At 40.0% G+C, this 19,280-nt stretch overlaps 2 protein-coding genes across 2 annotated transcripts in view; both read left to right on the top strand.

Moving 5' to 3' along the window:
• The first annotated feature begins 3,641 nt into the window (after nucleotides 1-3,641).
• cxcr4b (chemokine (C-X-C motif), receptor 4b) lies at nucleotides 3,642-5,740 on the top strand. Its single transcript, XM_026144766.1, has 2 exons — nucleotides 3,642-3,707; nucleotides 4,082-5,740. The coding sequence occupies exons 1-2, from the start codon at nucleotides 3,690-3,692 to the stop codon at nucleotides 5,210-5,212; spliced, it is 1,149 nt and encodes a 382-aa protein (XP_026000551.1). The 5' UTR covers nucleotides 3,642-3,689; the 3' UTR covers nucleotides 5,213-5,740.
• Nucleotides 5,741-8,482: 2,742 nt separating this feature from the next.
• dars1 (aspartyl-tRNA synthetase 1) overlaps nucleotides 8,483-19,280 on the top strand; it is a 31,658-nt gene continuing 20,860 nt past the window's right edge. The window contains exons 1-4 of the mRNA XM_026143952.1: nucleotides 8,483-8,654; nucleotides 15,279-15,381; nucleotides 18,529-18,558; nucleotides 18,913-18,970. Of these exons, the coding sequence (XP_025999737.1) occupies nucleotides 8,632-8,654; nucleotides 15,279-15,381; nucleotides 18,529-18,558; nucleotides 18,913-18,970 (214 nt within the window). The 5' untranslated portion in view covers nucleotides 8,483-8,631. The remainder of the gene's footprint in view (nucleotides 8,655-15,278; nucleotides 15,382-18,528; nucleotides 18,559-18,912; nucleotides 18,971-19,280) is intronic.

The following is a 19,280-nucleotide window of genomic DNA, read 5'->3' as shown; positions in this document are numbered from 1 at the left end:
TATTTTCTATTCCCTTCTAAACAATGTGACTTATTTTTGGAATTCAAGGAGTCACACTTCCCACATTGGTCATTAGAAAAAAAAATGTATGCATTTCCACAAGCCTCACTTTTTCAGCAAGATTTTCAAAACGTGAGAGTTATGAGAGAAGCTACGTCACCTGGCTTCCCTCATGACCACACCACAATGGTTTATGCCAGTCAGCACTCATCACCCATTTCATCATTGAATGGTTGTTATCAGTTGAAAGAACTCCTGTAGATGTCATTAGTACCTGCCTATTGAGCCACCTAGCAGGCTCAATAGGCAGGTATCACCTAATTTGATGGCGGTTGTTCTGCCTTGCTGCACAACAATAACGGGTTGGGTATTGCCACTTTCAAGCAGTATAGTGCTTAAAACTAAACTCTTCATGAGGGTGGAGGAGGGGTGGGTGTGCCATAATTAATGACACTTACATGCGAGACTTCAGTTTGAGACAACAGATATAAAACACAGGGATTTTGACTGTGGTGTTGCTCATTGTTTTTAGGCTCCACATTTTGAAGCCTCATTCTTAGCATCTTGGCCTCCATCGCATTTGGTTTGTACTAGTCAGATAAATCTACAAAAATGCAAAGACCACAAACATGATAAAGTCGGACAGTTCAATGTGTCAAATTAGCAGAAGTGAGGGCAAACAGAAAGCTATCTGCTACACTCCTTGTGTAAGGACATTTTGCAATCAAAGCAACTATGTCTTTAACTTCAATGTCAAGTTTGAAATCCACCCACTGTATAGTTGTTTTTGAAAAGGTACTAGGCTGTAAACTTGGGCTTTAATGCTGCTAATTGGGTATTTTAACATAGTCGTCTATAGGGTGGTTGGAGAAAACCTCACATGGCCGTTAGAGGAACTGCAGTTCTTTGTTTTTCTGCTTTGGCTTAATTTTTCAGCACCAAAAAAGAAGATTAAGACTCATTATTTGATTATATTTAGGCACCAAAAACTACTCAGTGGTGAGAGTTTACAAGGAATGCCACTCTAGGTCTCCTACATGATCTGGGTTGTTTTCTGCTTATCACCTATTAGAACATAATAAGGCACTTTCTGGACTACAAGGCCAAGCCTATAAGAGTGATTACCATTTATAAAGACCTTTCAAGTGTGGGGTGACATTTGAAACCAGCATGGGCAAGACTTACATCAGACGCTGTATGAGCTACTACAACACAAGTATTTCTTAATTTTTGCTCCACTTTCAGCTGGTTTCATTAATAATCGGATTTGCCAACTTGCTCCCTCCACTGACCTGACTGAAAATAGCCCGTAACAGATTATAATAGCTTGATGCTTTATCCAATAGCCTGCTAAGTCTTTTTTTTAAGTGTCCCTCAAAAAGCATAGTTTAGACTGCTGCAGCTGTATGTTTCTCAGCTGTGTAATTTCAAAACCTTTAAATCCACAACACAAAACCTTGGAATTGAAAACAGGCCTTGGGAATATAAGCAAAATGTTTGGTTCTGAAAATATCTTCAAAAAGTGAGTCATTAGAATTCCCCTCTGTGGCCAAAATGATTTATGGAATGTAGAAAATTAAATGCTCTGTGTTATTCAGCACTGAGATGAAATCCAGCAGTTCTGCTCATGGACTGATAACAGAACAACTGTCTCCGTCTGAACTGCATTGATAACAGCATCATACCAATACAGTGGCCTTTCTCTGAGCTGCAGGTTCCCCTTGTTTCCTCCCCTCAGGAGTCCAGCTGCATGGGGATCTGAGAACAACAAACAGGATTAATCTACAGCAGAGTTTCAACGCGTAACCGTTTCAATCGCTTTAATTCATATCCAGTGATGCGTGATTAATATCTCTGAGAATATTGATCTGTGCTATTTACTACAGTTGTTTCATTTTTACTTTTACACGTACAGCAAGCTGCACACGCCACAACTACAGAAAGTGAAAACGTAAAATGCACATCTCTGTCTCAGCCGCACTGCCGGGGATTTTTACAAATACATCAAGGACAGAAAGATGCACACGCCTTGACTGAACGGCTAATATCAATTCATTACATCAGTTTGAGTGACAAGCAGGACTGACTCTCCTTAGGTCACCTATATTCGTTTTTTACATTGGACATTTTATTGTAGTAGAAACATAATGCCACAGCCACAAAACAAATAAATGGCAGTTTCGGTCCATCTTCTTATATTAGCAGGAATTTCATGAGTAAGGCATGACTATGGTATTTTCCAAAAAAAACTTCCTCATTTTGAGCACCAGGATGTTCTCTTAAACCTTTGTTAGATCTCACTGCCAATTTTATTTAATTAAATTGTGAACTGTGGAGACTTTTTCAAGGCTGTTAATGTTTTTAAACGGTATGTGTCTCTAACAGAGTGCTTTCAGCTTTTAAACTTTAATGATGCCTACTTTTGATATACCGCTTTATAAATGTGCTCAGAGTTGATATAGACAAGGGGGGGGAAAACACGTGTCTCCCATAATTCAAAACGAATGCGTCTAGAAAGCCAAGATCAGCCCTTATCATAAGGAGGAGATCAGTGATGAAGATGGGACTCACAAAATCTATCACTGCTCTCATATATCAAAGACAAGAAGTGGTATTTGCGTGCCACATGGAGCATATTTAGTTTCAAACTACCGTCAGTTCCGTCTCAGAGGAGGGCGGGGAGTTTTGTGTGGCCCGGTCGCGTTGTCATTACCCAACTGAAATCAGAGTGGTTTGGTGGAGCCGTGGGAGAATGAATGCTTTGCACACTGAGGCTTGAAAGCCGTTTGGAAAAAAAAAAGTTATAGGGTGTGTGGTTCTTTTTTAGATCCGCTGGGGGTCATTTAGCACTTAAGAGCGCAGACATAACAGCGCTTGAAAAGTGACAGGTTGTGTATAAAGGTGAGGAGAAACTCAGTCCTCTACTGATGAAATCTGTCATCGGAAACGGTTATTAAGTGATTTGTTAGGAGAAATATAAGACAGCGAGGGTGTGGGGGCTTAATGACCAGCTTAAATGTCAGACCTCACTTTACGCAGCCTGAGGAGTGAAGCGCTAAATGTGAGCCAGATTACGTGTAACGTGAAAAAACCCGTGTAATCCTAAAATTGCCCTAATTTCCATATAACTCAACTGTTGGGACTTTTGTAGGGACCCTTTTTCCTCTTTTAGTGTCTGTAATCGCGTGTGATGGTATTTATATGTTCTCCAAAACGTCATTGAGTGAGCACATTTCACTGCAGCGCTCTTAACTTTTTACATTTAAAAAACACAAATCTATCGAGATTTAATGAAAAGGGGACAAAACATCAAGAAAAATGTTTATTCTTGAACCTAATCCGAGATTTCATTAATTTCACATTTTTCACAGTTGCCAAATTGGTTTTAATACACCGTTTCCAGACGCGTACTTCAGCTCCTCGCTTTTTTTTTTAATGTAGCAGGTAAAACCAAACGTTTTTCAAACACATACTTTCACAAACGCCCTTACCACAAGTACAGAAGTTTGATTTATAGCGAACCTTTTTGGGGACTTTGCGTGCATCCTGCTGCTGCCCCTCCCTCCCTTTCGGGGGAGGAGTTAATGGCACGGAATAGTATTTATTGGCAGGCGCTGAAACAAACAACTATCGTCGTGCGTCTCATGCCAACCTTTACTCACTAGTCCCAAAGTTGGATTGTTATCACCATGGATGAAAGCGTGGAGGTGAGTGTTTTTCTGTTGTTCCCCCAACCTGTGTGTGGGATTGTTTTTTCTTGTTGTATGTGTGACTTTTTTCTTTCTTTTTTGCGTGAATAAAGTTTATATTTTTCCACGTGTTTGCAGTCGAGTAATTCACTGGTCTTAAACTTAGTGTCTCCTTCCATATAAAAGTAATTTGAAGATAGAAAGTAATTTGAAGAAGAGGACTTTCTCATTGTCACTTCCAACTTAAGACAAAAGTTATCATAAAATATTATAATGTATTTATAGGAGATGTATAATAAATTTTTAGGTAATCTGCCGCTCTTAAGTAATTAAATGATCCTCTTAGATCTTTTCTGTTTTCTAACTTTTGAATCTTTTTTTCTCTTTTCCAGTTCAACTATGATTATAGTTTTACCAGCAACACTTCTGACAACATATCAGAAGGGTCTGGATTTGATTTTACAGACCTGAATATACCGGAGATCTGTGGCCAGACATTCAGCAATGACTTCAACAAAATCTTCCTACCTACAGTGTACGGAATAATATCCATTCTTGGGATAGTTGGTAATGGATTAGTTGTACTAGTCATGGGTTACCAGAAAAAGGTCAAAACAATGACAGACAAGTACCGGCTCCATCTGTCTGTCGCTGACCTCCTGTTTGTCCTCACTCTGCCCTTTTGGGCTGTGGATGTAGCCAAAAACTGGTACTTTGGAGGTTTCCTCTGCGTGTCTGTGCACATGATCTACACCATCAACCTGTACAGTAGCGTGCTGATTCTGGCCTTCATCAGTCTGGACAGATACTTGGCAGTTGTACGGGCTACCAACAGCCAAGCCACGAGGAAGCTTCTTGCAAATAGAGTGATCTACGTGGGTGTGTGGCTGCCGGCAACCATTCTGACCATACCTGACATGGTCTTTGCAAGAGTGCAGAGCGTGAGCTCTTCAAATATCAACTTGAAAGAAGAAAGCAAGGAAACGGCAGACTCCAGGACTATCTGCCAGCGCATGTATCCAGTGGAAAGTGACGTCATATGGATAGTTGTTTTCCGCTTCCAGCACATCCTGGTGGGCTTCATTCTGCCAGGCTTGGTTATCCTCATCTGCTACTGCATTATCATAACAAAGCTGGCACAAGGCGCAAAGGGCCAGACACTGAAGAAAAAGGCATTGAAGACCACAGTCATTCTTATCTTTTGCTTTTTTTGTTGCTGGCTCCCCTACTGTGTTGGCATCTTTTTGGACAACCTCGTGATGCTGAATGTGCTCACCCCCTCATGTGAACTGCAGCAAGCGCTGGGCAAGTGGATTTCTGTCACTGAGGCGCTAGCCTATTTTCACTGCTGCCTAAACCCCATCCTCTATGCTTTCTTGGGAGTTAAGTTTAAGAAATCAGCTAAGAGTGCACTGACAGCGAGCAGCAGATCAAGTCAGAAAGTGACTCTCATGACAAAAAAGCGAGGGCCAATTTCATCTGTGTCAACCGAGTCGGAGTCCTCGAGTGTTTTGTCAAGTTAACTGTCAGCCTCGGAGTCTGTGACTTGATACTCTCAGGAGTGAAAAAGCTAAGCTGTAATTTCAAAGAACTACAATCTGTACAATTGTAAATGAAAGAGTTTTTATACGTGAAAATTTTTTGTGTGTGTGTGTGCCTTTGTACTTCAGTCGTGTGGCTTTTGTGGTTCTTATTTTCTGTATTTTATTTTCTGTTCCTCAAAGCAGATCGTGTCCTCAGGCAGTGCCTCATTTCCATTCATTCAGTTTTACAATCAATACCCATTGTCCTAGTTTTTATCGTATAGTCTTTGATGCTGTATCAAAGCTCGGACACACAATGTCCTTTCTGGGGGTTTTTAGGACTGGTAGCTGCTTTTTGAAACATGTACATAGTTTGTAGCATATCTATGTTCGCACCTAAGCTGTGCGATTATCTGAAAGCTATAATTTATTGCTGTCATCCACACTGGAGTTTTGTAAAATAACTTTTGTAAAAGTCCTTCAAAATGATTTTTTGTACTGTTTTTTATGTGTTTGTATTGAAAATAAAAGAAACTCAAACATATTTTGTGGTGCGCCTTTTCACTGGCTTCTATTCCCGTGTGTGCATGTGTATTATCAAGGGGGTTGGGGGAGTGTCACACAAATGTCACCACCTGAACTGGCTGAAAAGCAGGAGGAATGAACAGACAGGCCCTTTAATTGCAAGAACATCTGTGCACTTTTACATCTTAAGCAGCTGTGACACAAAAGCTAAAGTCTTCAATTTTAATTAGTGACCATATGGGTCTTAAGAAAGATTAAGGTCCCCTTTGACTTATTGACTTTTATCATTCCCTGTCATTCAGAAGTTCAATGACTCAACTTGGTCATTCTTTGACTCACAGAATGGAAATAATCATTCAGAACTGAAGCAAAATAAGAAGGATTAAATCTGATATTATACAGTGATAACATAAAATATATTTCTTTGAACAGACGCACCAGTCTTTCTGTTCTGAATCTTTTATCTTCTTTCATCACTTTAAACATTTAATGTGCAAAGAACAAAGACAGACAGATGCTCGGGCTAGGAAGGACAACAATAGCTTTCAAGTAGAATAAAGCCATCAAATGGCTGCAGTACAATGCAGCCCTGGCATTTATTCAGTGGATTTCCATGTCTACATGTAGAAGAGGTGAGAAGTCCTTGCATCAAGCTGCTGTGCCATGCAGTGCAGTCATTCATTCATTCAAAGCTCCAACTGAGATACATTTCCATGTCTTTACATATAGAAAAGGTGAGAAGTGCTTCCATTCACCCACAAAGTTAGTGGGTATTTTCCTCTCACAGTAAAGCAGAATTAAACATGAGGCGCTTTTTGGATTTGGAAATGGACCCAAACGATCCAAAATTAGCATAACAGTTTGCTTTCATCACAAAGTGCAGGAAAATACCCTTTACTGTACTCACATAACTCACATAACTGTTCTTGATCTGCATTCCTTTTTGCTGGATGGTGATCATCACAACTATCGTGTGCAAGATTGCACTCAGATTACACATATCAGGGTTATGCACTACTCGAATGAATTGATATCAGGTATTGAACACAGAAATATCTGTATCATCTGTTAATGGACTTGACAGATTATATGTTTTGATAATTTCCTTTTCAGAAACACAGAGCATCGGTATAATAAATTGGATACGCAGATGCCGTTTTCCTTGAGACTGACTAAAGTGCCCATTTAAGTGCATAAATTTTAAGTGGTCAGCCCCCCGAGGGAATCCATCCTTGGCTGCAAGAAGGTGCCCTTTCATCCATTATTAAAGCCATTATTCTCTCTGTTTGGTCAAAATATACCGTTGAACAACTCAAGTCTACACTGCTGCCCTACTGCACTGTCAGTGTTGTGTTTTTTGTTGCAAAACATCAATATCCTCTCTTGCAAAAATGCAAACTTTCTGACATGTGATGTAGCAGGCAAAACAAACCCGTGCAGAGAAGTGTTTCTTGTTTGGCTTTCTGGGTTAAAGGCCAAAGCTGTTGAAGTAGGGAGGAAATTGTTTCAATTGGTCATTCATTATCTCTATGGATTCTGGTGCAAAGTTTCAGACTGGGACTTCAGCCTATTGTTCAGTGTGCGCAGGGGCTCATTTAACTGTTCCTGTCGAGAGATGTATATTAAAAATATGAGTGACATGTCCGGTAAGCGCAGAGATGATTTTAAAGGACTAATGCGAGCTAAGCAGGAAAGAAACACAAATGCCACAGGGCGGTTACATGCTCCACTAAAGGTTATGTTGTTTTGGTTGAAAAGTGAGCAGCAGGAAGGCTGCTTCCTCTATCAGGAGCTCCTGTGGGTAAGAGCCTGAGAAAAGCTTTGATGACACCCCCACTGTATTCAAACCACCATCACTCGCTGTGCACGTCATTCCTCCAAAGGTCACTGGATACCTGGATGCACTTAGTGCACTCAACCAAAGGCGTGAAAGTAATTTCATGGAGTGTCACTTTTAGTGTTCATGTGGATGTGTAAAACAGCCCACACATGTGGTCACTTTTGTTGTTTTCCTTGTGTGTATGTTGCCATTGGTGGGCTGAGTTCATTAGTTCAGATGTTACTTTCTTAAATGTAATTGTTTTGTAACCCATCAGTGAAATAAGAGTGATGAGCATACAATACATTTTTTTTCTGGAAATAAAGTGCCATCAGTGGAAGTCACTTAAGACCACAGTCTGCAAATAGTCAGTTTTTTGCCACCAAAAATAATTTCTGTTATTAATAATAGTAACTCTTTAAAAAAAAAAACAAAAACAAAACATTAATATGTTCTGTTTAATCTGCAGAGTCCCACTTTAATTCATGATAACAAAGAAAAGTATGTGCATTGTAACTGCTTACTGGAAAATTCTTTGAACTTGGTATTTTAAATCAGCTGCCAATATTAAGTTTTATATTGGGGAACATACATTTTCTTTAATTTCTATTGTATAATATTATAAGAGACTTTGGGCTTAGACATGATGTCGTTTTGGATCTAGGACTTACATCTGTTATCTCAACCTGTTTTTAGAGAATACTCTTTTATCGTCTCAGTCTGAACATTGATTTAAAAAAAACAGGAGAAAAACAAAGGGCTTGAACGTGCTTCCTTGATTGTTTTGCACCTTTTCAACAGATTACTCTTGATTTCTATAAATTTCCTTCATTTGTTTGCAATAGGGCTGTTTTGTCTGCTCTGTCAACCTGCCGGATAAACCTCAGTCAGTCGGAACTGCGTAGTGCAATTTAGTTTCTAGCCGGGATCTCGAACATCCGGTATTCTGTGCGCCGTCAAAACAGGTCCCTTGTTCCCGTGCCCGTGCATGCTGCGAACAGCTGATGTCGTGCTCCTCACTGTCACACAGTCGTGAAACATTTTCTCCCAAGTTTTTACAAGCGAATAAGTCGACATGACGAAAGAAGAATTGCAGGGGTAAGAATATGAATAAAGTGTTAAGCTGTGCCTCAGATCTCAGAGCGCAAAATGATCTTACTGCGGTATGCTAACTCGGAGAGCAGGCGGCTAGCATTGCCTTAATATGACAGATGATTGCATCAGACACTTTAAAGTTCTGCTGCTGCAAAATTAAAAGCTTAAAGGTGTAAGAAGTGTGAGACAAAAAACAAAACGAAGCCATGACTAGCTTAACCTGCTCACATTGCTGTAAAATTTGACTTCATACTGGCTTCACTCGATTTTCTGGTGAGAAGTTTTAAGAAGATAATACGACCTCTTAGAAATGGTACAGGTGTTCTGATGGTTTTATAAGTGGGTTCAAATTGTTTTAAAATATTATACTTGTGTGTCTTTGCAGCTGAGTCAAACCTGGAATCTGAATTAAATAATGTCACATTTAAGCAGATCTTTCACACATTAGCTGCACTATATATACTCTCAATGCGTCATGTACAGCTGTGATCAGAAGTTTGCATAGTCTCATTACAGGCATGAATGTTATGGTAATTTTTAATTGGAATGAGTTCTTTGAACTGTTTTTTTAATTCCAGGGTGGAATGATTGTACAGTATAAATCTTTAATGAATTAACAAAGAAAACGGGACAAAGGGGGAAAAATATCTGTGTGTTTAAATCCAAGGTATACATACAGGTTTAACTGTATACATACACTCACTAATTTTAATAGTGCTAAATGTTCTAGGTCTTTTTTTCTTCTTCTTGAAAGCCCCATTGTTAAGTCCTCAGTAGTGATCACGATTGGCAACAACTGGTAGTTTCTCTTTCGAGCACGTAGCTGATCAAAATGCCAAGATTGTCAGCTCTAACAATTGTACACAAATAGTGTTCAGATGTGTCACCACTTCGCCAAAGTTTGGAAGATGTTCATAAACAAAACAGGAACCACCAGTGCTCAAGCCTGTCATGAACTGGAAACTACTGTATCACCATCGTCACTGTCCACTGCAGAGTTTTATATCCGGTCTTTAAGTGATGACGTGATGAACCCTGCTTCCAGGCCCAAACCACTCTGCGCTTATTAAGGCTGCTGTGTTTTTAATGTGTTTTAATGCTTTGTATCTTGTTCTGTTTATTCTCAACAAGCCCCTAAAAACAGTCAGTGACCACTGTCGGCCTCTCTCGGCTTTTATTACCACTATTCATTTCAAAGTTCAGTTTTTAAAACCTTACGATGTAACTACAGCCCAGCCGATGCAGCAGTATAGTAATGACTAACCTCATATTGCAGTTGTTCTCCTGACTGAAGTTCGGTCCATTTACAGCATCCTGCCATGTGATTGCATTTTTCCCTAACCATTGGGAATCCTCACATTAACACATTGGGGGAAAAAAAGTTAGCACTCATCCTCCAGCTTCACTGTGTTTATATTATGCTAACATAACTGTGTTGCTAGCGATCACGTAGCACATCATTATGTACCAGCGAGCCAAACCTGAGTAACCCTACAAAACATCACTGCTGTTTACTTTCCTGTCTTCATTTATGTCGGAAATGATAGCAGAGCTGTAGGTCTTAATTTGTTTCAGAACTCTCTCAGTCTGAACCTGGTATATTTTATTTAGCTGGAAACTAACGAGCTAACTCCCGGCTAACTTCTAACTCCGTTAAATTTCATAAATTCTGTTTTCATGGATGCCTGCATGTTAAACTGGTCCAGCAGCCACACTGATCATTTTATTACAGATGAAAGAATTTAGACAGTTTTTCAACTCTGAATGATGCCGCAGTGATAGTTTGACTTAGGGACCTGCAGCAGAGTTTGGGCCCAGGCATGGCTAATGACATCAGACTTAAAGAGCAGATTGCCATGGACTAAGGGGCTGCTCACCAAGAAAGAATCCCATGCTCTAAAGTCAATGCTTCCAACTTTGACTGTAATTTGCAATTGCCCACATTTACAAGCCAAATGCCTTCTAGAGAAAAGCTTTGAGGTCAAATGAGGCAGAGATTGCTAATAGGAGGAGTAAAAGTCAGGCTTTTAGACTTAAGACCACTGGGGCATCTGTCAAGCATGGTGGTGGTAGCATCATGTTTTGGGGCTTAGTTGCTGCCAGTGATACTGGTATAGTGCACAGAGTGAACTGAATAAGTAAGGAGGACTACATTTAAATTCTTCACTGCACCTAAAATCAATAGACAGTTGAATTCAATTAAACTTTGATTTAATTGAATGTTCAAACAGGAAAAAGATGTCAAACACAAATCAAAACTGGTTTTGGAATGGATAAAACAGGCTAACATTAAACTACTGGAGTGGCCAGGTCTTCAGAAACTTGTTGAAGGCTACGAAAAATGTCTGGTCGAGGTGTGACTTACTGAGGGACATTAAACCAAATGCTAGTGTATACTTTTGACCACAAGTGTAATTGCGAGAGGTCAGCTATTCCAATTATCCTTTCACTTTAAAATATGATAAACTGATTCTATTACTTGCAAAGTTGAAAATAACTTTTACTATCATCTGTTCTCCTTTAAATGATAGCTGTGGTTATCTTGGGTTTTTGGAGGTCTGTATTCATTTTAAAGAAAATAATCTGGTGAGCAGAATGTTTGTCCTTTTCATACATGATTAATAACTTAAGAAGGCTAACAGCCCAGAGGATTTTAAAGAATAACTTTACTGGACAAAGGTAGTTTAAAAGTCACGTTTGCAGATGTCAGACTTGATGGTTTTTGTTCATGCTCATTCTAGAGTCTGCTTTACTCGTGCCATTTCCATTTATGGGCCACATCAAAACTTTAAAGTGGATCGTTAAGTCATTCAAAACTACAATAGACCGTGAGTGAGTCACCATAAAAATAAAAAATCAGCACGTGTAAAGCAGAAAAAAAGTCCAAAGTAAATATCACGGTACTTACAATGTTTGTGTTGAGACTGCCAGCTTAGTTATTTGCAGACAAGCTGCTGTAAAGCTTTAGATTAATATCTCACCAGCCAGTTTGAATGAGTGGAGTCACCAGCTTGGTAGCATGAAATAGAAGATTAATAACACATCAGTTCCCTTGTGTGTGCTGTCATTTTGCGTAGTGTTTCTCTCATTTCATGTTATTTGATATCAGCCACTGACATTATAGCTATAATCCTTAATCCCTACAGCTCCATGAGTCTATTATTGCCATTAAATGACTTTTGAAAGTTGATAGGTGCAAACGCAAAACATGTTTGAAGTGGCATGCGTTTTATTGGCTATTCTGGTAAGAGTCAGTAGTTTATGACTGCTTGGAAGGAGTCATAAAGGAGGAGGAGGAAGAAACAGGGAAACTGGGAGAGCCAGTGAAGTCAATGACTTTTAGCAACTTTAGGCAACTACAGGGGAAGAAACTGCTGAAGACACCAAGGAGAATGTCCCTAGATAGCCTAATGTATTTGTTGCTAGGTCAAGTCAGTCAACGCTATCCCAACCTCTATTTGTTGCTAGTATTTTTTTAGCCTGCAGTGTCATGAAGTTGCTCAATATCGCTGATGTTCAGTAGTCTCTGGTTGGTGTGACGTAGCTAGACACATCTCGTGTAGACAGTAGAAATGGCACAATACCACTTTTTTATATCCGATATCATAAATTTAGATTTCTGCCGATACCGATATGAATCCGATATAATCTATTTTATAATCAGTAAAACTGTTTTTAATGCATATATATCTTGCTGCATTTTGTATAAGTTCATACTCAAATTTAAAAAGACAAAACACTAAAGCTATTCTATTATACCTGTATGCAAAATTACACTGCACCCAAAATATTTTGCAGTTCAGTAATACTGATCTTTTCATTTAAACTTCTAGCAGAACTTTAAATCTAAGTATTTAAAGTAATATTTCAAAAAGTAATTTAAAATTAAATTTGATGCAGATTTCAAAAACTCTTTCTTTCTGAAAAAAAGAAGCACATCAGCACAAAATAATGTTTATGTTGAACAACTAAAAACATCAGGTTGTAGAATGGACCCCTTTATACTTAAAGCTTAACATAAATAGACATCCAGAGTGGAAAGCAGTGCAAATAAATGCAAACACGGCTTCATGACACTCACCTTTTGTCAAGATGGATGTAAGTGTAAGCTGTTTCTATCACATTTAACCTGAGAGTGGATTTTGTGTAATTTCTGTGCAAAACTTAACACAAGTATGAATAAAAGTGTCTTTCATAGGGTTTTTCTGAACCACAGAACTGTTTAGGTTGCAACACTGTTTTTTTTTTTTTTTCCAAAGTAAAACTTGAGTCCATCCATTGTACAGTCAGACTTAGCTATGACAACGCACAAACATCTGAGCTCCATGTATCGGTTGTTAAGCTTAACATAGGAATGCTTTACAAACGTTCAGAGATGAACTTACACACTTGCTTTACTTCTCTGGGAATGCTTGCTTGGAGATGAAATGCCGGTTTGGCAGCACGTAGCGAGGCTCCAGATGCTTTCGGTGTGAAGTAACTCCAGACCACTAACGGGTCTCGCACGCAACAGCCGCTCTGTCACGTGATGCACACTGCTCCAACGTGCTAAGGTCACTACCTGGGTTAGTTTTGTGAGGTGCTTTTGTGAAATGTAATAGATGGAGTTAAATTTTTATTTCTCCCCGATATCCATTCCAGTAATTTAGGTCTGAATCGGACTGATACTGTATATCGGATCGGTCCATCCCTAGTACGCAGGGCTATTATGTGAGTATAAGAGCTTTCTGCTGCTCTGGTGACATCCTTTACACTGCTGAGTCTCAGCCAATGACTGAGACAATGACTGGTACCACTTTGTTTCATATTAAACTATTATTAACTGTTTGTCTTTTATGATATGGTAATATTAGAAATGTTGTTACAATAATATGTTGTGTTAGGACTTTGTAACTGTTGGGCACACGCCCATGTGATCTATACTATGCATGTGTTAACTGACAACTGCAAAAAAAAAGCTGACTGTGCAACATATGGCAGTATGTCTGTCATTAAATGATGTGTTTTTTAACAAATACAAAGGCTTAGAGTTTGACTATAAATGCATGTGGACATCTGCACCACAGGCTGATCTCACTCGCCTGGGGGGGAAGGCTGTTGATCCAGTTTAACGAATTCAGCCAGTTGGCAGAACACATGAATAATACAACCTGAGTGCATTTTAATTGGTCTGCTTCGTGCCGTTTTCATCCAGGTTCCAAACACGCTTATAGCACAAGGTAGCAACAGACCAACCAATAGGCTGCCTCAAACTGTCTTTTAAAACAGGATAATGTGACAAAGAGTTTTAGGTGTAGGTGAGAAACATTTGAATTTCATGTGTGCTGAATTAGAATGAGGCAGCACGGTGGCACGGTGGTTAGCACTGTTGCCGCACAGCAAGAAGGTCCTGAGTTCAATTCCACCATCAGGGCGGGGTCTTTCTATGTGGAGTTTGCATGTTCTCCCTGTGTTTGCGTGGGTTCCCTCCGGGTACTCCGGCTTCCTCCCACCGTCCAAAGACATGCAGCTTGTGGGGATAGGTTAATTGGATAATCCAAATTGCCACTAGGTGTGAATGTGAGTGCGAATGGTTGTCTGTCCCTGTGTGTTGGCCCTGCGACAGACTGGCGACCTGTCCAGGGTGTACCCTGCCTCTCGCCCTATGACAGCTGGGATAGGCTCCAGCACCCCCCGCGACCCTGAAAAGGATAAGCAGAAGCGAATGGATGGATGAATTAGAATGAGCCTCACCACCTGAATCGTGGTGTATTTTTTGTCATTTCAATGGGAAAATATATGGTGTGGTTCTAAATCATAAAAGATCTCAGTGGTGGTTGTTGGGACACTATTAAATTTGGATCCTTGGGGGAAGTACGAGTTTGGTCTGAAGTCAAAATATGTTGTGATTTCTGTGTCTTGTTTAGGTTTTATTGCTATTCATAGTCGGCCTTTGATCCGTGTTATTTCCTGTGACTAAATAGGAGCGGGTCCTTTATAGCTTGCGTGCTTCCTTCAGGATTAGACACCTGGTCTCATTCATACACCTGTCATCTTAGCACACGTTTACAACAGCTGACAGAAAAGCAAAAAGTCCCAGTATTTTATATGATTGTTTTATCTCTGCTTATCTTTTTTACCGTTATGTTCTTTTGTGACTTACATGTTCACCTACATATGAGAGTGTCTGTTGACCTGTTGCTTGCATAAACCAAATTTTTCTACGAGAAAAAGTTGAATACTTATCAGCTCCTGCGTTATGTTGTGCTGTGTAGTATGGTGGTTGTTGTGCAAATACAGACATCTTTTACTTTCTGATAAGGCACGGTGTTATCACAGTGTTATCATAATTGAATGAGCTCCATTTTTCTATGTTAGATTTTCAGGCTAGCATCTTTTTAAAGCTGCACTGTTTATCCAGGCGATCTTAGTTCAGATTTTTCTCTGTTGCCTCTGTTAACACAGGCTCCAGCAGTTTTTGTTTGGAGCAACAATGGGAATAAAAGTAGTGCATACTTAAAGGCTGGAGGTGGTGATGGTTCAGAATTAATTTTCCCAGGCGGTCAATAACTTCCTCGTGGGATGCACAAGAAATAGGAGGTGGAAGTCGAAGGAAATGTTTATGTTGTGCATTTCTTCCTGTTTCAGGGCAACAGAGGAGGAGCAGCAGGCTCAGTCAAAGAAAGCCCTGAAGAAACAGCAGAAGGAAGCGGAGAAAGCTGCAAAGAAGGCTGAGAAACAGGCCAAAATGGTCAGATGTTTTGTTTTCTTCTGTTTTGTTGTTTTGCATCCGCCACCCTTGTACAGCTGGTAAGGGTGTGACGTGCTGTTGTGTGGGCATTTGGGGTTCAGCTGGGTTGGAGACTCCATTGTTTAAGTATTCCTGTCATTTTGGCTGTGTTTATATCCACCCAAACAAAGTGCTATTTTCTTCTACACCAAGTGAAAAGTTCCTTCCTAGTATGCCATTTGAACCATTTTGCCACTTATTGTAATACTGTGCTTTTGCCCACCATAAATGAAGCTGACAGGTGTGCTGTGTTGTGTTGGGTCACCAACCTTCTGTCCCCTTCACCATGTTTCATTAAAAAAATGGACAGATAAGTCACACCTGATTTGAATTTGGCCAGTCTTCATCCAATTCCAGCAACTCTGTTATGTTTTCTCTTCACCCCCTGAGTCCTGTTCTGATCACTTGTACAGCACACTCCATGTTTCATATTAACAATAATTTAGTCCATTATTTGCTAACATTTTATTCTGTCTTAAATGTTACTAGTACTAGCTGTTGTTGTTATTACTACTAGTGGAAAGCCCACAGGAAGGTGGGTTTCTTCAGGCTGTGCCCAACTGTGCCCTTGGGCTAAAGCCCCGTCACCACAGACTCTTCTTTAAGCACCCTTCTCAGGCTTGGCTCTAGGGTGAGGCCTCAGTAACTTTGGTTCCCAGACAGGGTGAACTGGTGCCTTGAATTCTTTTCTTTGGTTTTCTGAATCACTTTTGTCTGGCCCCTCACGCATTATTGGGATATGCAAACCCCTCCACTACAATAATGTAGAGATGGCCAGGAGGAGATCCTGGTGCAGACTGGATGAGCTAGAGAAAGTGGTTGGAGAGAGGGAGGTCAAGACTTCTCCGTCTACACTGCTGACCCAACGACCCAGACATGAATGAGAGACAGAAAAGTAGGGCTGGATGATAGAAAGATAAAGATAAAGATGGGTCAATATAAAGGCGATAACTGATTCTTTCTGTATTTTATGTTTGAAGATAGTGCCGCATCATACCAATCATGTCGAAACAGAGTTGAAGCCGCATCATGTTGGGCTGACGCACAGAGTGTAGGAGGAGCAGCTGGCAGCAGCACATGTGCTAATCTCTGGGCTGCTGCAGCCTTACACGCTAGTATTTCAGTTTGAGCAAGATAAATGGCAACAACAACAGAACATGTTAATGTCAACTTGAGCAACAGCATTACAAAACACAACAACCCAGCAGACGCAGCCTGAGGCTTAAACACAAGGACATTGTATAAGAGAAGGGTCCAAGGAATTTGGCTCCATGGAGACATTCCTACATGGAGCCGCATGCACTGCAAACTGTGTCGAAAGCATGTTTCTGCAAAAGTAAGCACTTACAAATTGCAAAATTAAACGTATATCTTTGTTTAGGAGTAAAAAGGAGCATTTAAGCTTGGCAGAAGTTATTATTTCATCTATATTGTGAAACATGTATGGGTATCGATTGATATAACCTAAACTGAGATATCACCCAGCCCTACACAAAATGAACAATGGATAGATGGGATACTAGATCTTTCAGCTGCAAAGACTTATCTCCCCATCACACCAAGTGAAATGAACACATTTTCCACCAACGTGCAGATTGAGTAATATGTTTCTTGATGTCCAGTGACGCAGATGGATTAGTTGTTAGCGGGCTTCTGTAATGTCACAGTAACTAGTGAAGTCACATATTTATTCATATTACACAAACTTTGACATTTTGCTGAACTTCTGCTGTTGCCCAAACTTAGGCTGATGATCTGATAATAGTGGTGTTTTTTTGTACTAAACACAGCGAACAGCAGCTCCACCCACTAAATGGTGTGCAGATATGATGCTGCACATCCTATCCTGTGTTATCAGAGAACTGAAAGAGAAGCTGTTTGCTTGTTTAAACACGTGATTCAGCAAGCCTGCTAACCACTTAGACTTTTGATGCAATTTTGGCTTCCAGACAAGGTCCTGACAATGTTCAGGTCACATTTGCTAATCGTAGTTTCAGATTAATACGCTTCTTTCCCCTTTGAGCTGTATTTGCTATGAAGGCCATATAGAAACGGAAAAAAAGTAGCAGAAAGTTTGAAAATTGTGAATTGGTAACATTTCTCCAATAATGAAATGCACAGATATTAATACTGATGTGATCTTACATATTTTTCTTTCCCGTAGGCGTACCTTTAGAGCAGAATCTGCAGGATATAAATAAGGGAATCTTTAGAAAATGTGCCATCTAGTTTGACACCCTTTGCATAGTCGTGTCATGACTGAAGTGCCTGTGATAGTGAAAACAGCAAAGAATCCTTTCTTCCAGCTGAATTCATCCAGTCAGCATGTTTCATGGAAGAAGCAGGTGCTGTCACTGTTTAATCCACTGGATATTGCTGCCTCTATCGCGCTGGAATAGCAAGCATTGCCTAGGGGAAGAGCTCAAAGCTGAACCGAATGTTTATTGGGCCTTAGCTGCGTTATTTTCTGCTTTGCGCTTTTTTGCAAGGGTTTTCTGCCAGCACTTGTCGTTTCTGTGGGACCGATGGGGCTCGGCTTGCTTCGTGGCCGTAGCCTGTTTGCATGCACTTGATCACAAGCTGTAATATCATCCATCGACGGGATTCATGTGACGGGATTTTCACAGCAAGAATGGGCGATTCCAATTCACTCAACTGCCACTAGATATTTCTGTACACCAATGTCAATTTGCATAGAAAATGGAACTGTAACTTTTCCAAGACTCGATCTCATCGCGCTCTGAGAGTTATTTGCCCAGAAGTCAGCGCGGAGATAAAGAATATCTGTTCACTTACACTGTTTCTATTACAAAGCAATATCTCCTGCTGCCATTACTCATTGTCTTTGATGGGCTGGAGCAGTGTGTGGATAAGCTGTGCATTCTAAGCATCTAAGTCTTGGCTCTGGGATTGAATTGCAGTCTATTATTTGTATTTAAATCCCTGGTAGCGTGAGATGAAAAATCGATTTACATGCCTGGTGTTAAAAAAAAAACAACAACAACATTTTAAGTTGGATGTTTTAAACTTTTAATTAATTGATAGTCCTCTTGTTGCGATTTCTTAGTTATTTGTCCTTTAAATCCCTTTCTCCTCTTTGTGTTTCAGGCTTCTGAACAACAAAGCGCAGAGGAAGATGTAAGTGCTTCGTAGAGATCACAGCACTCGTCCTCCGATACAAGTTCTCTGCTTTTATGACTGACTTTGATTTTGGCGCCTGTGCATTCACACCGTGGCAACAACTTGTATGCAAATACCTGCACGCAAACCTCTCCCTGCCTGTTTTCTGTTCAGTTTTTTTTTTTATGATAAGCCCCATTATCTGTTGTGTCTGTCTAAGATGTAGTAGACAGACAGACGTCAGAAGCTTATGAAGTCAAAGTGGCAGAACTGTCTCGGAGAACAAAAAAGTCCACGTGCATGCGTCAGTACTGTTTTCATTTAATGGTTAAATGAAATGCTGCTAAAGATTTCACCCTTTTGATTTTTAAGGACTTTGCCAAGGACCGATATGGTGTGTCAGCTATGGTCCAGTCCCAACAAAAGCTGGGTTAGTATGGGAGCTACTTTCTTCACTCATCGGCATTTCATATCTGAAAGCGGAAATTGATTTGTATTGAAAAAGAAGACAAAACATCTTTTTATTAGATTTTTATTAGATTTACATTGCCATATAGTCCCATTTTGCTCCTTTCTTTGAGTAGTTCCACATGTTGCAGTGTGGAAATACTCAATTATGTTTCTGTGCTTGCCAACTTGATGGATCACTAACATTAGCAGGAATGTTTGGTTGTATCCTAAGTGATGAAAATGATGTAATGAGAGGCTGACGTGATGGTTCATAAGAGTATGAGAGTTTC

The sequence above is a fragment of the Astatotilapia calliptera genome, chromosome 16 (assembly GCF_900246225.1).
Source record: "Astatotilapia calliptera chromosome 16, fAstCal1.2, whole genome shotgun sequence".
In the NCBI taxonomy this organism is placed as follows: Eukaryota; Metazoa; Chordata; class Actinopteri; order Cichliformes; family Cichlidae; genus Astatotilapia; species Astatotilapia calliptera.
Note: the sequence above shows the minus strand (reverse complement) of the source record. Positions and strands in the feature narration are given on the sequence as shown.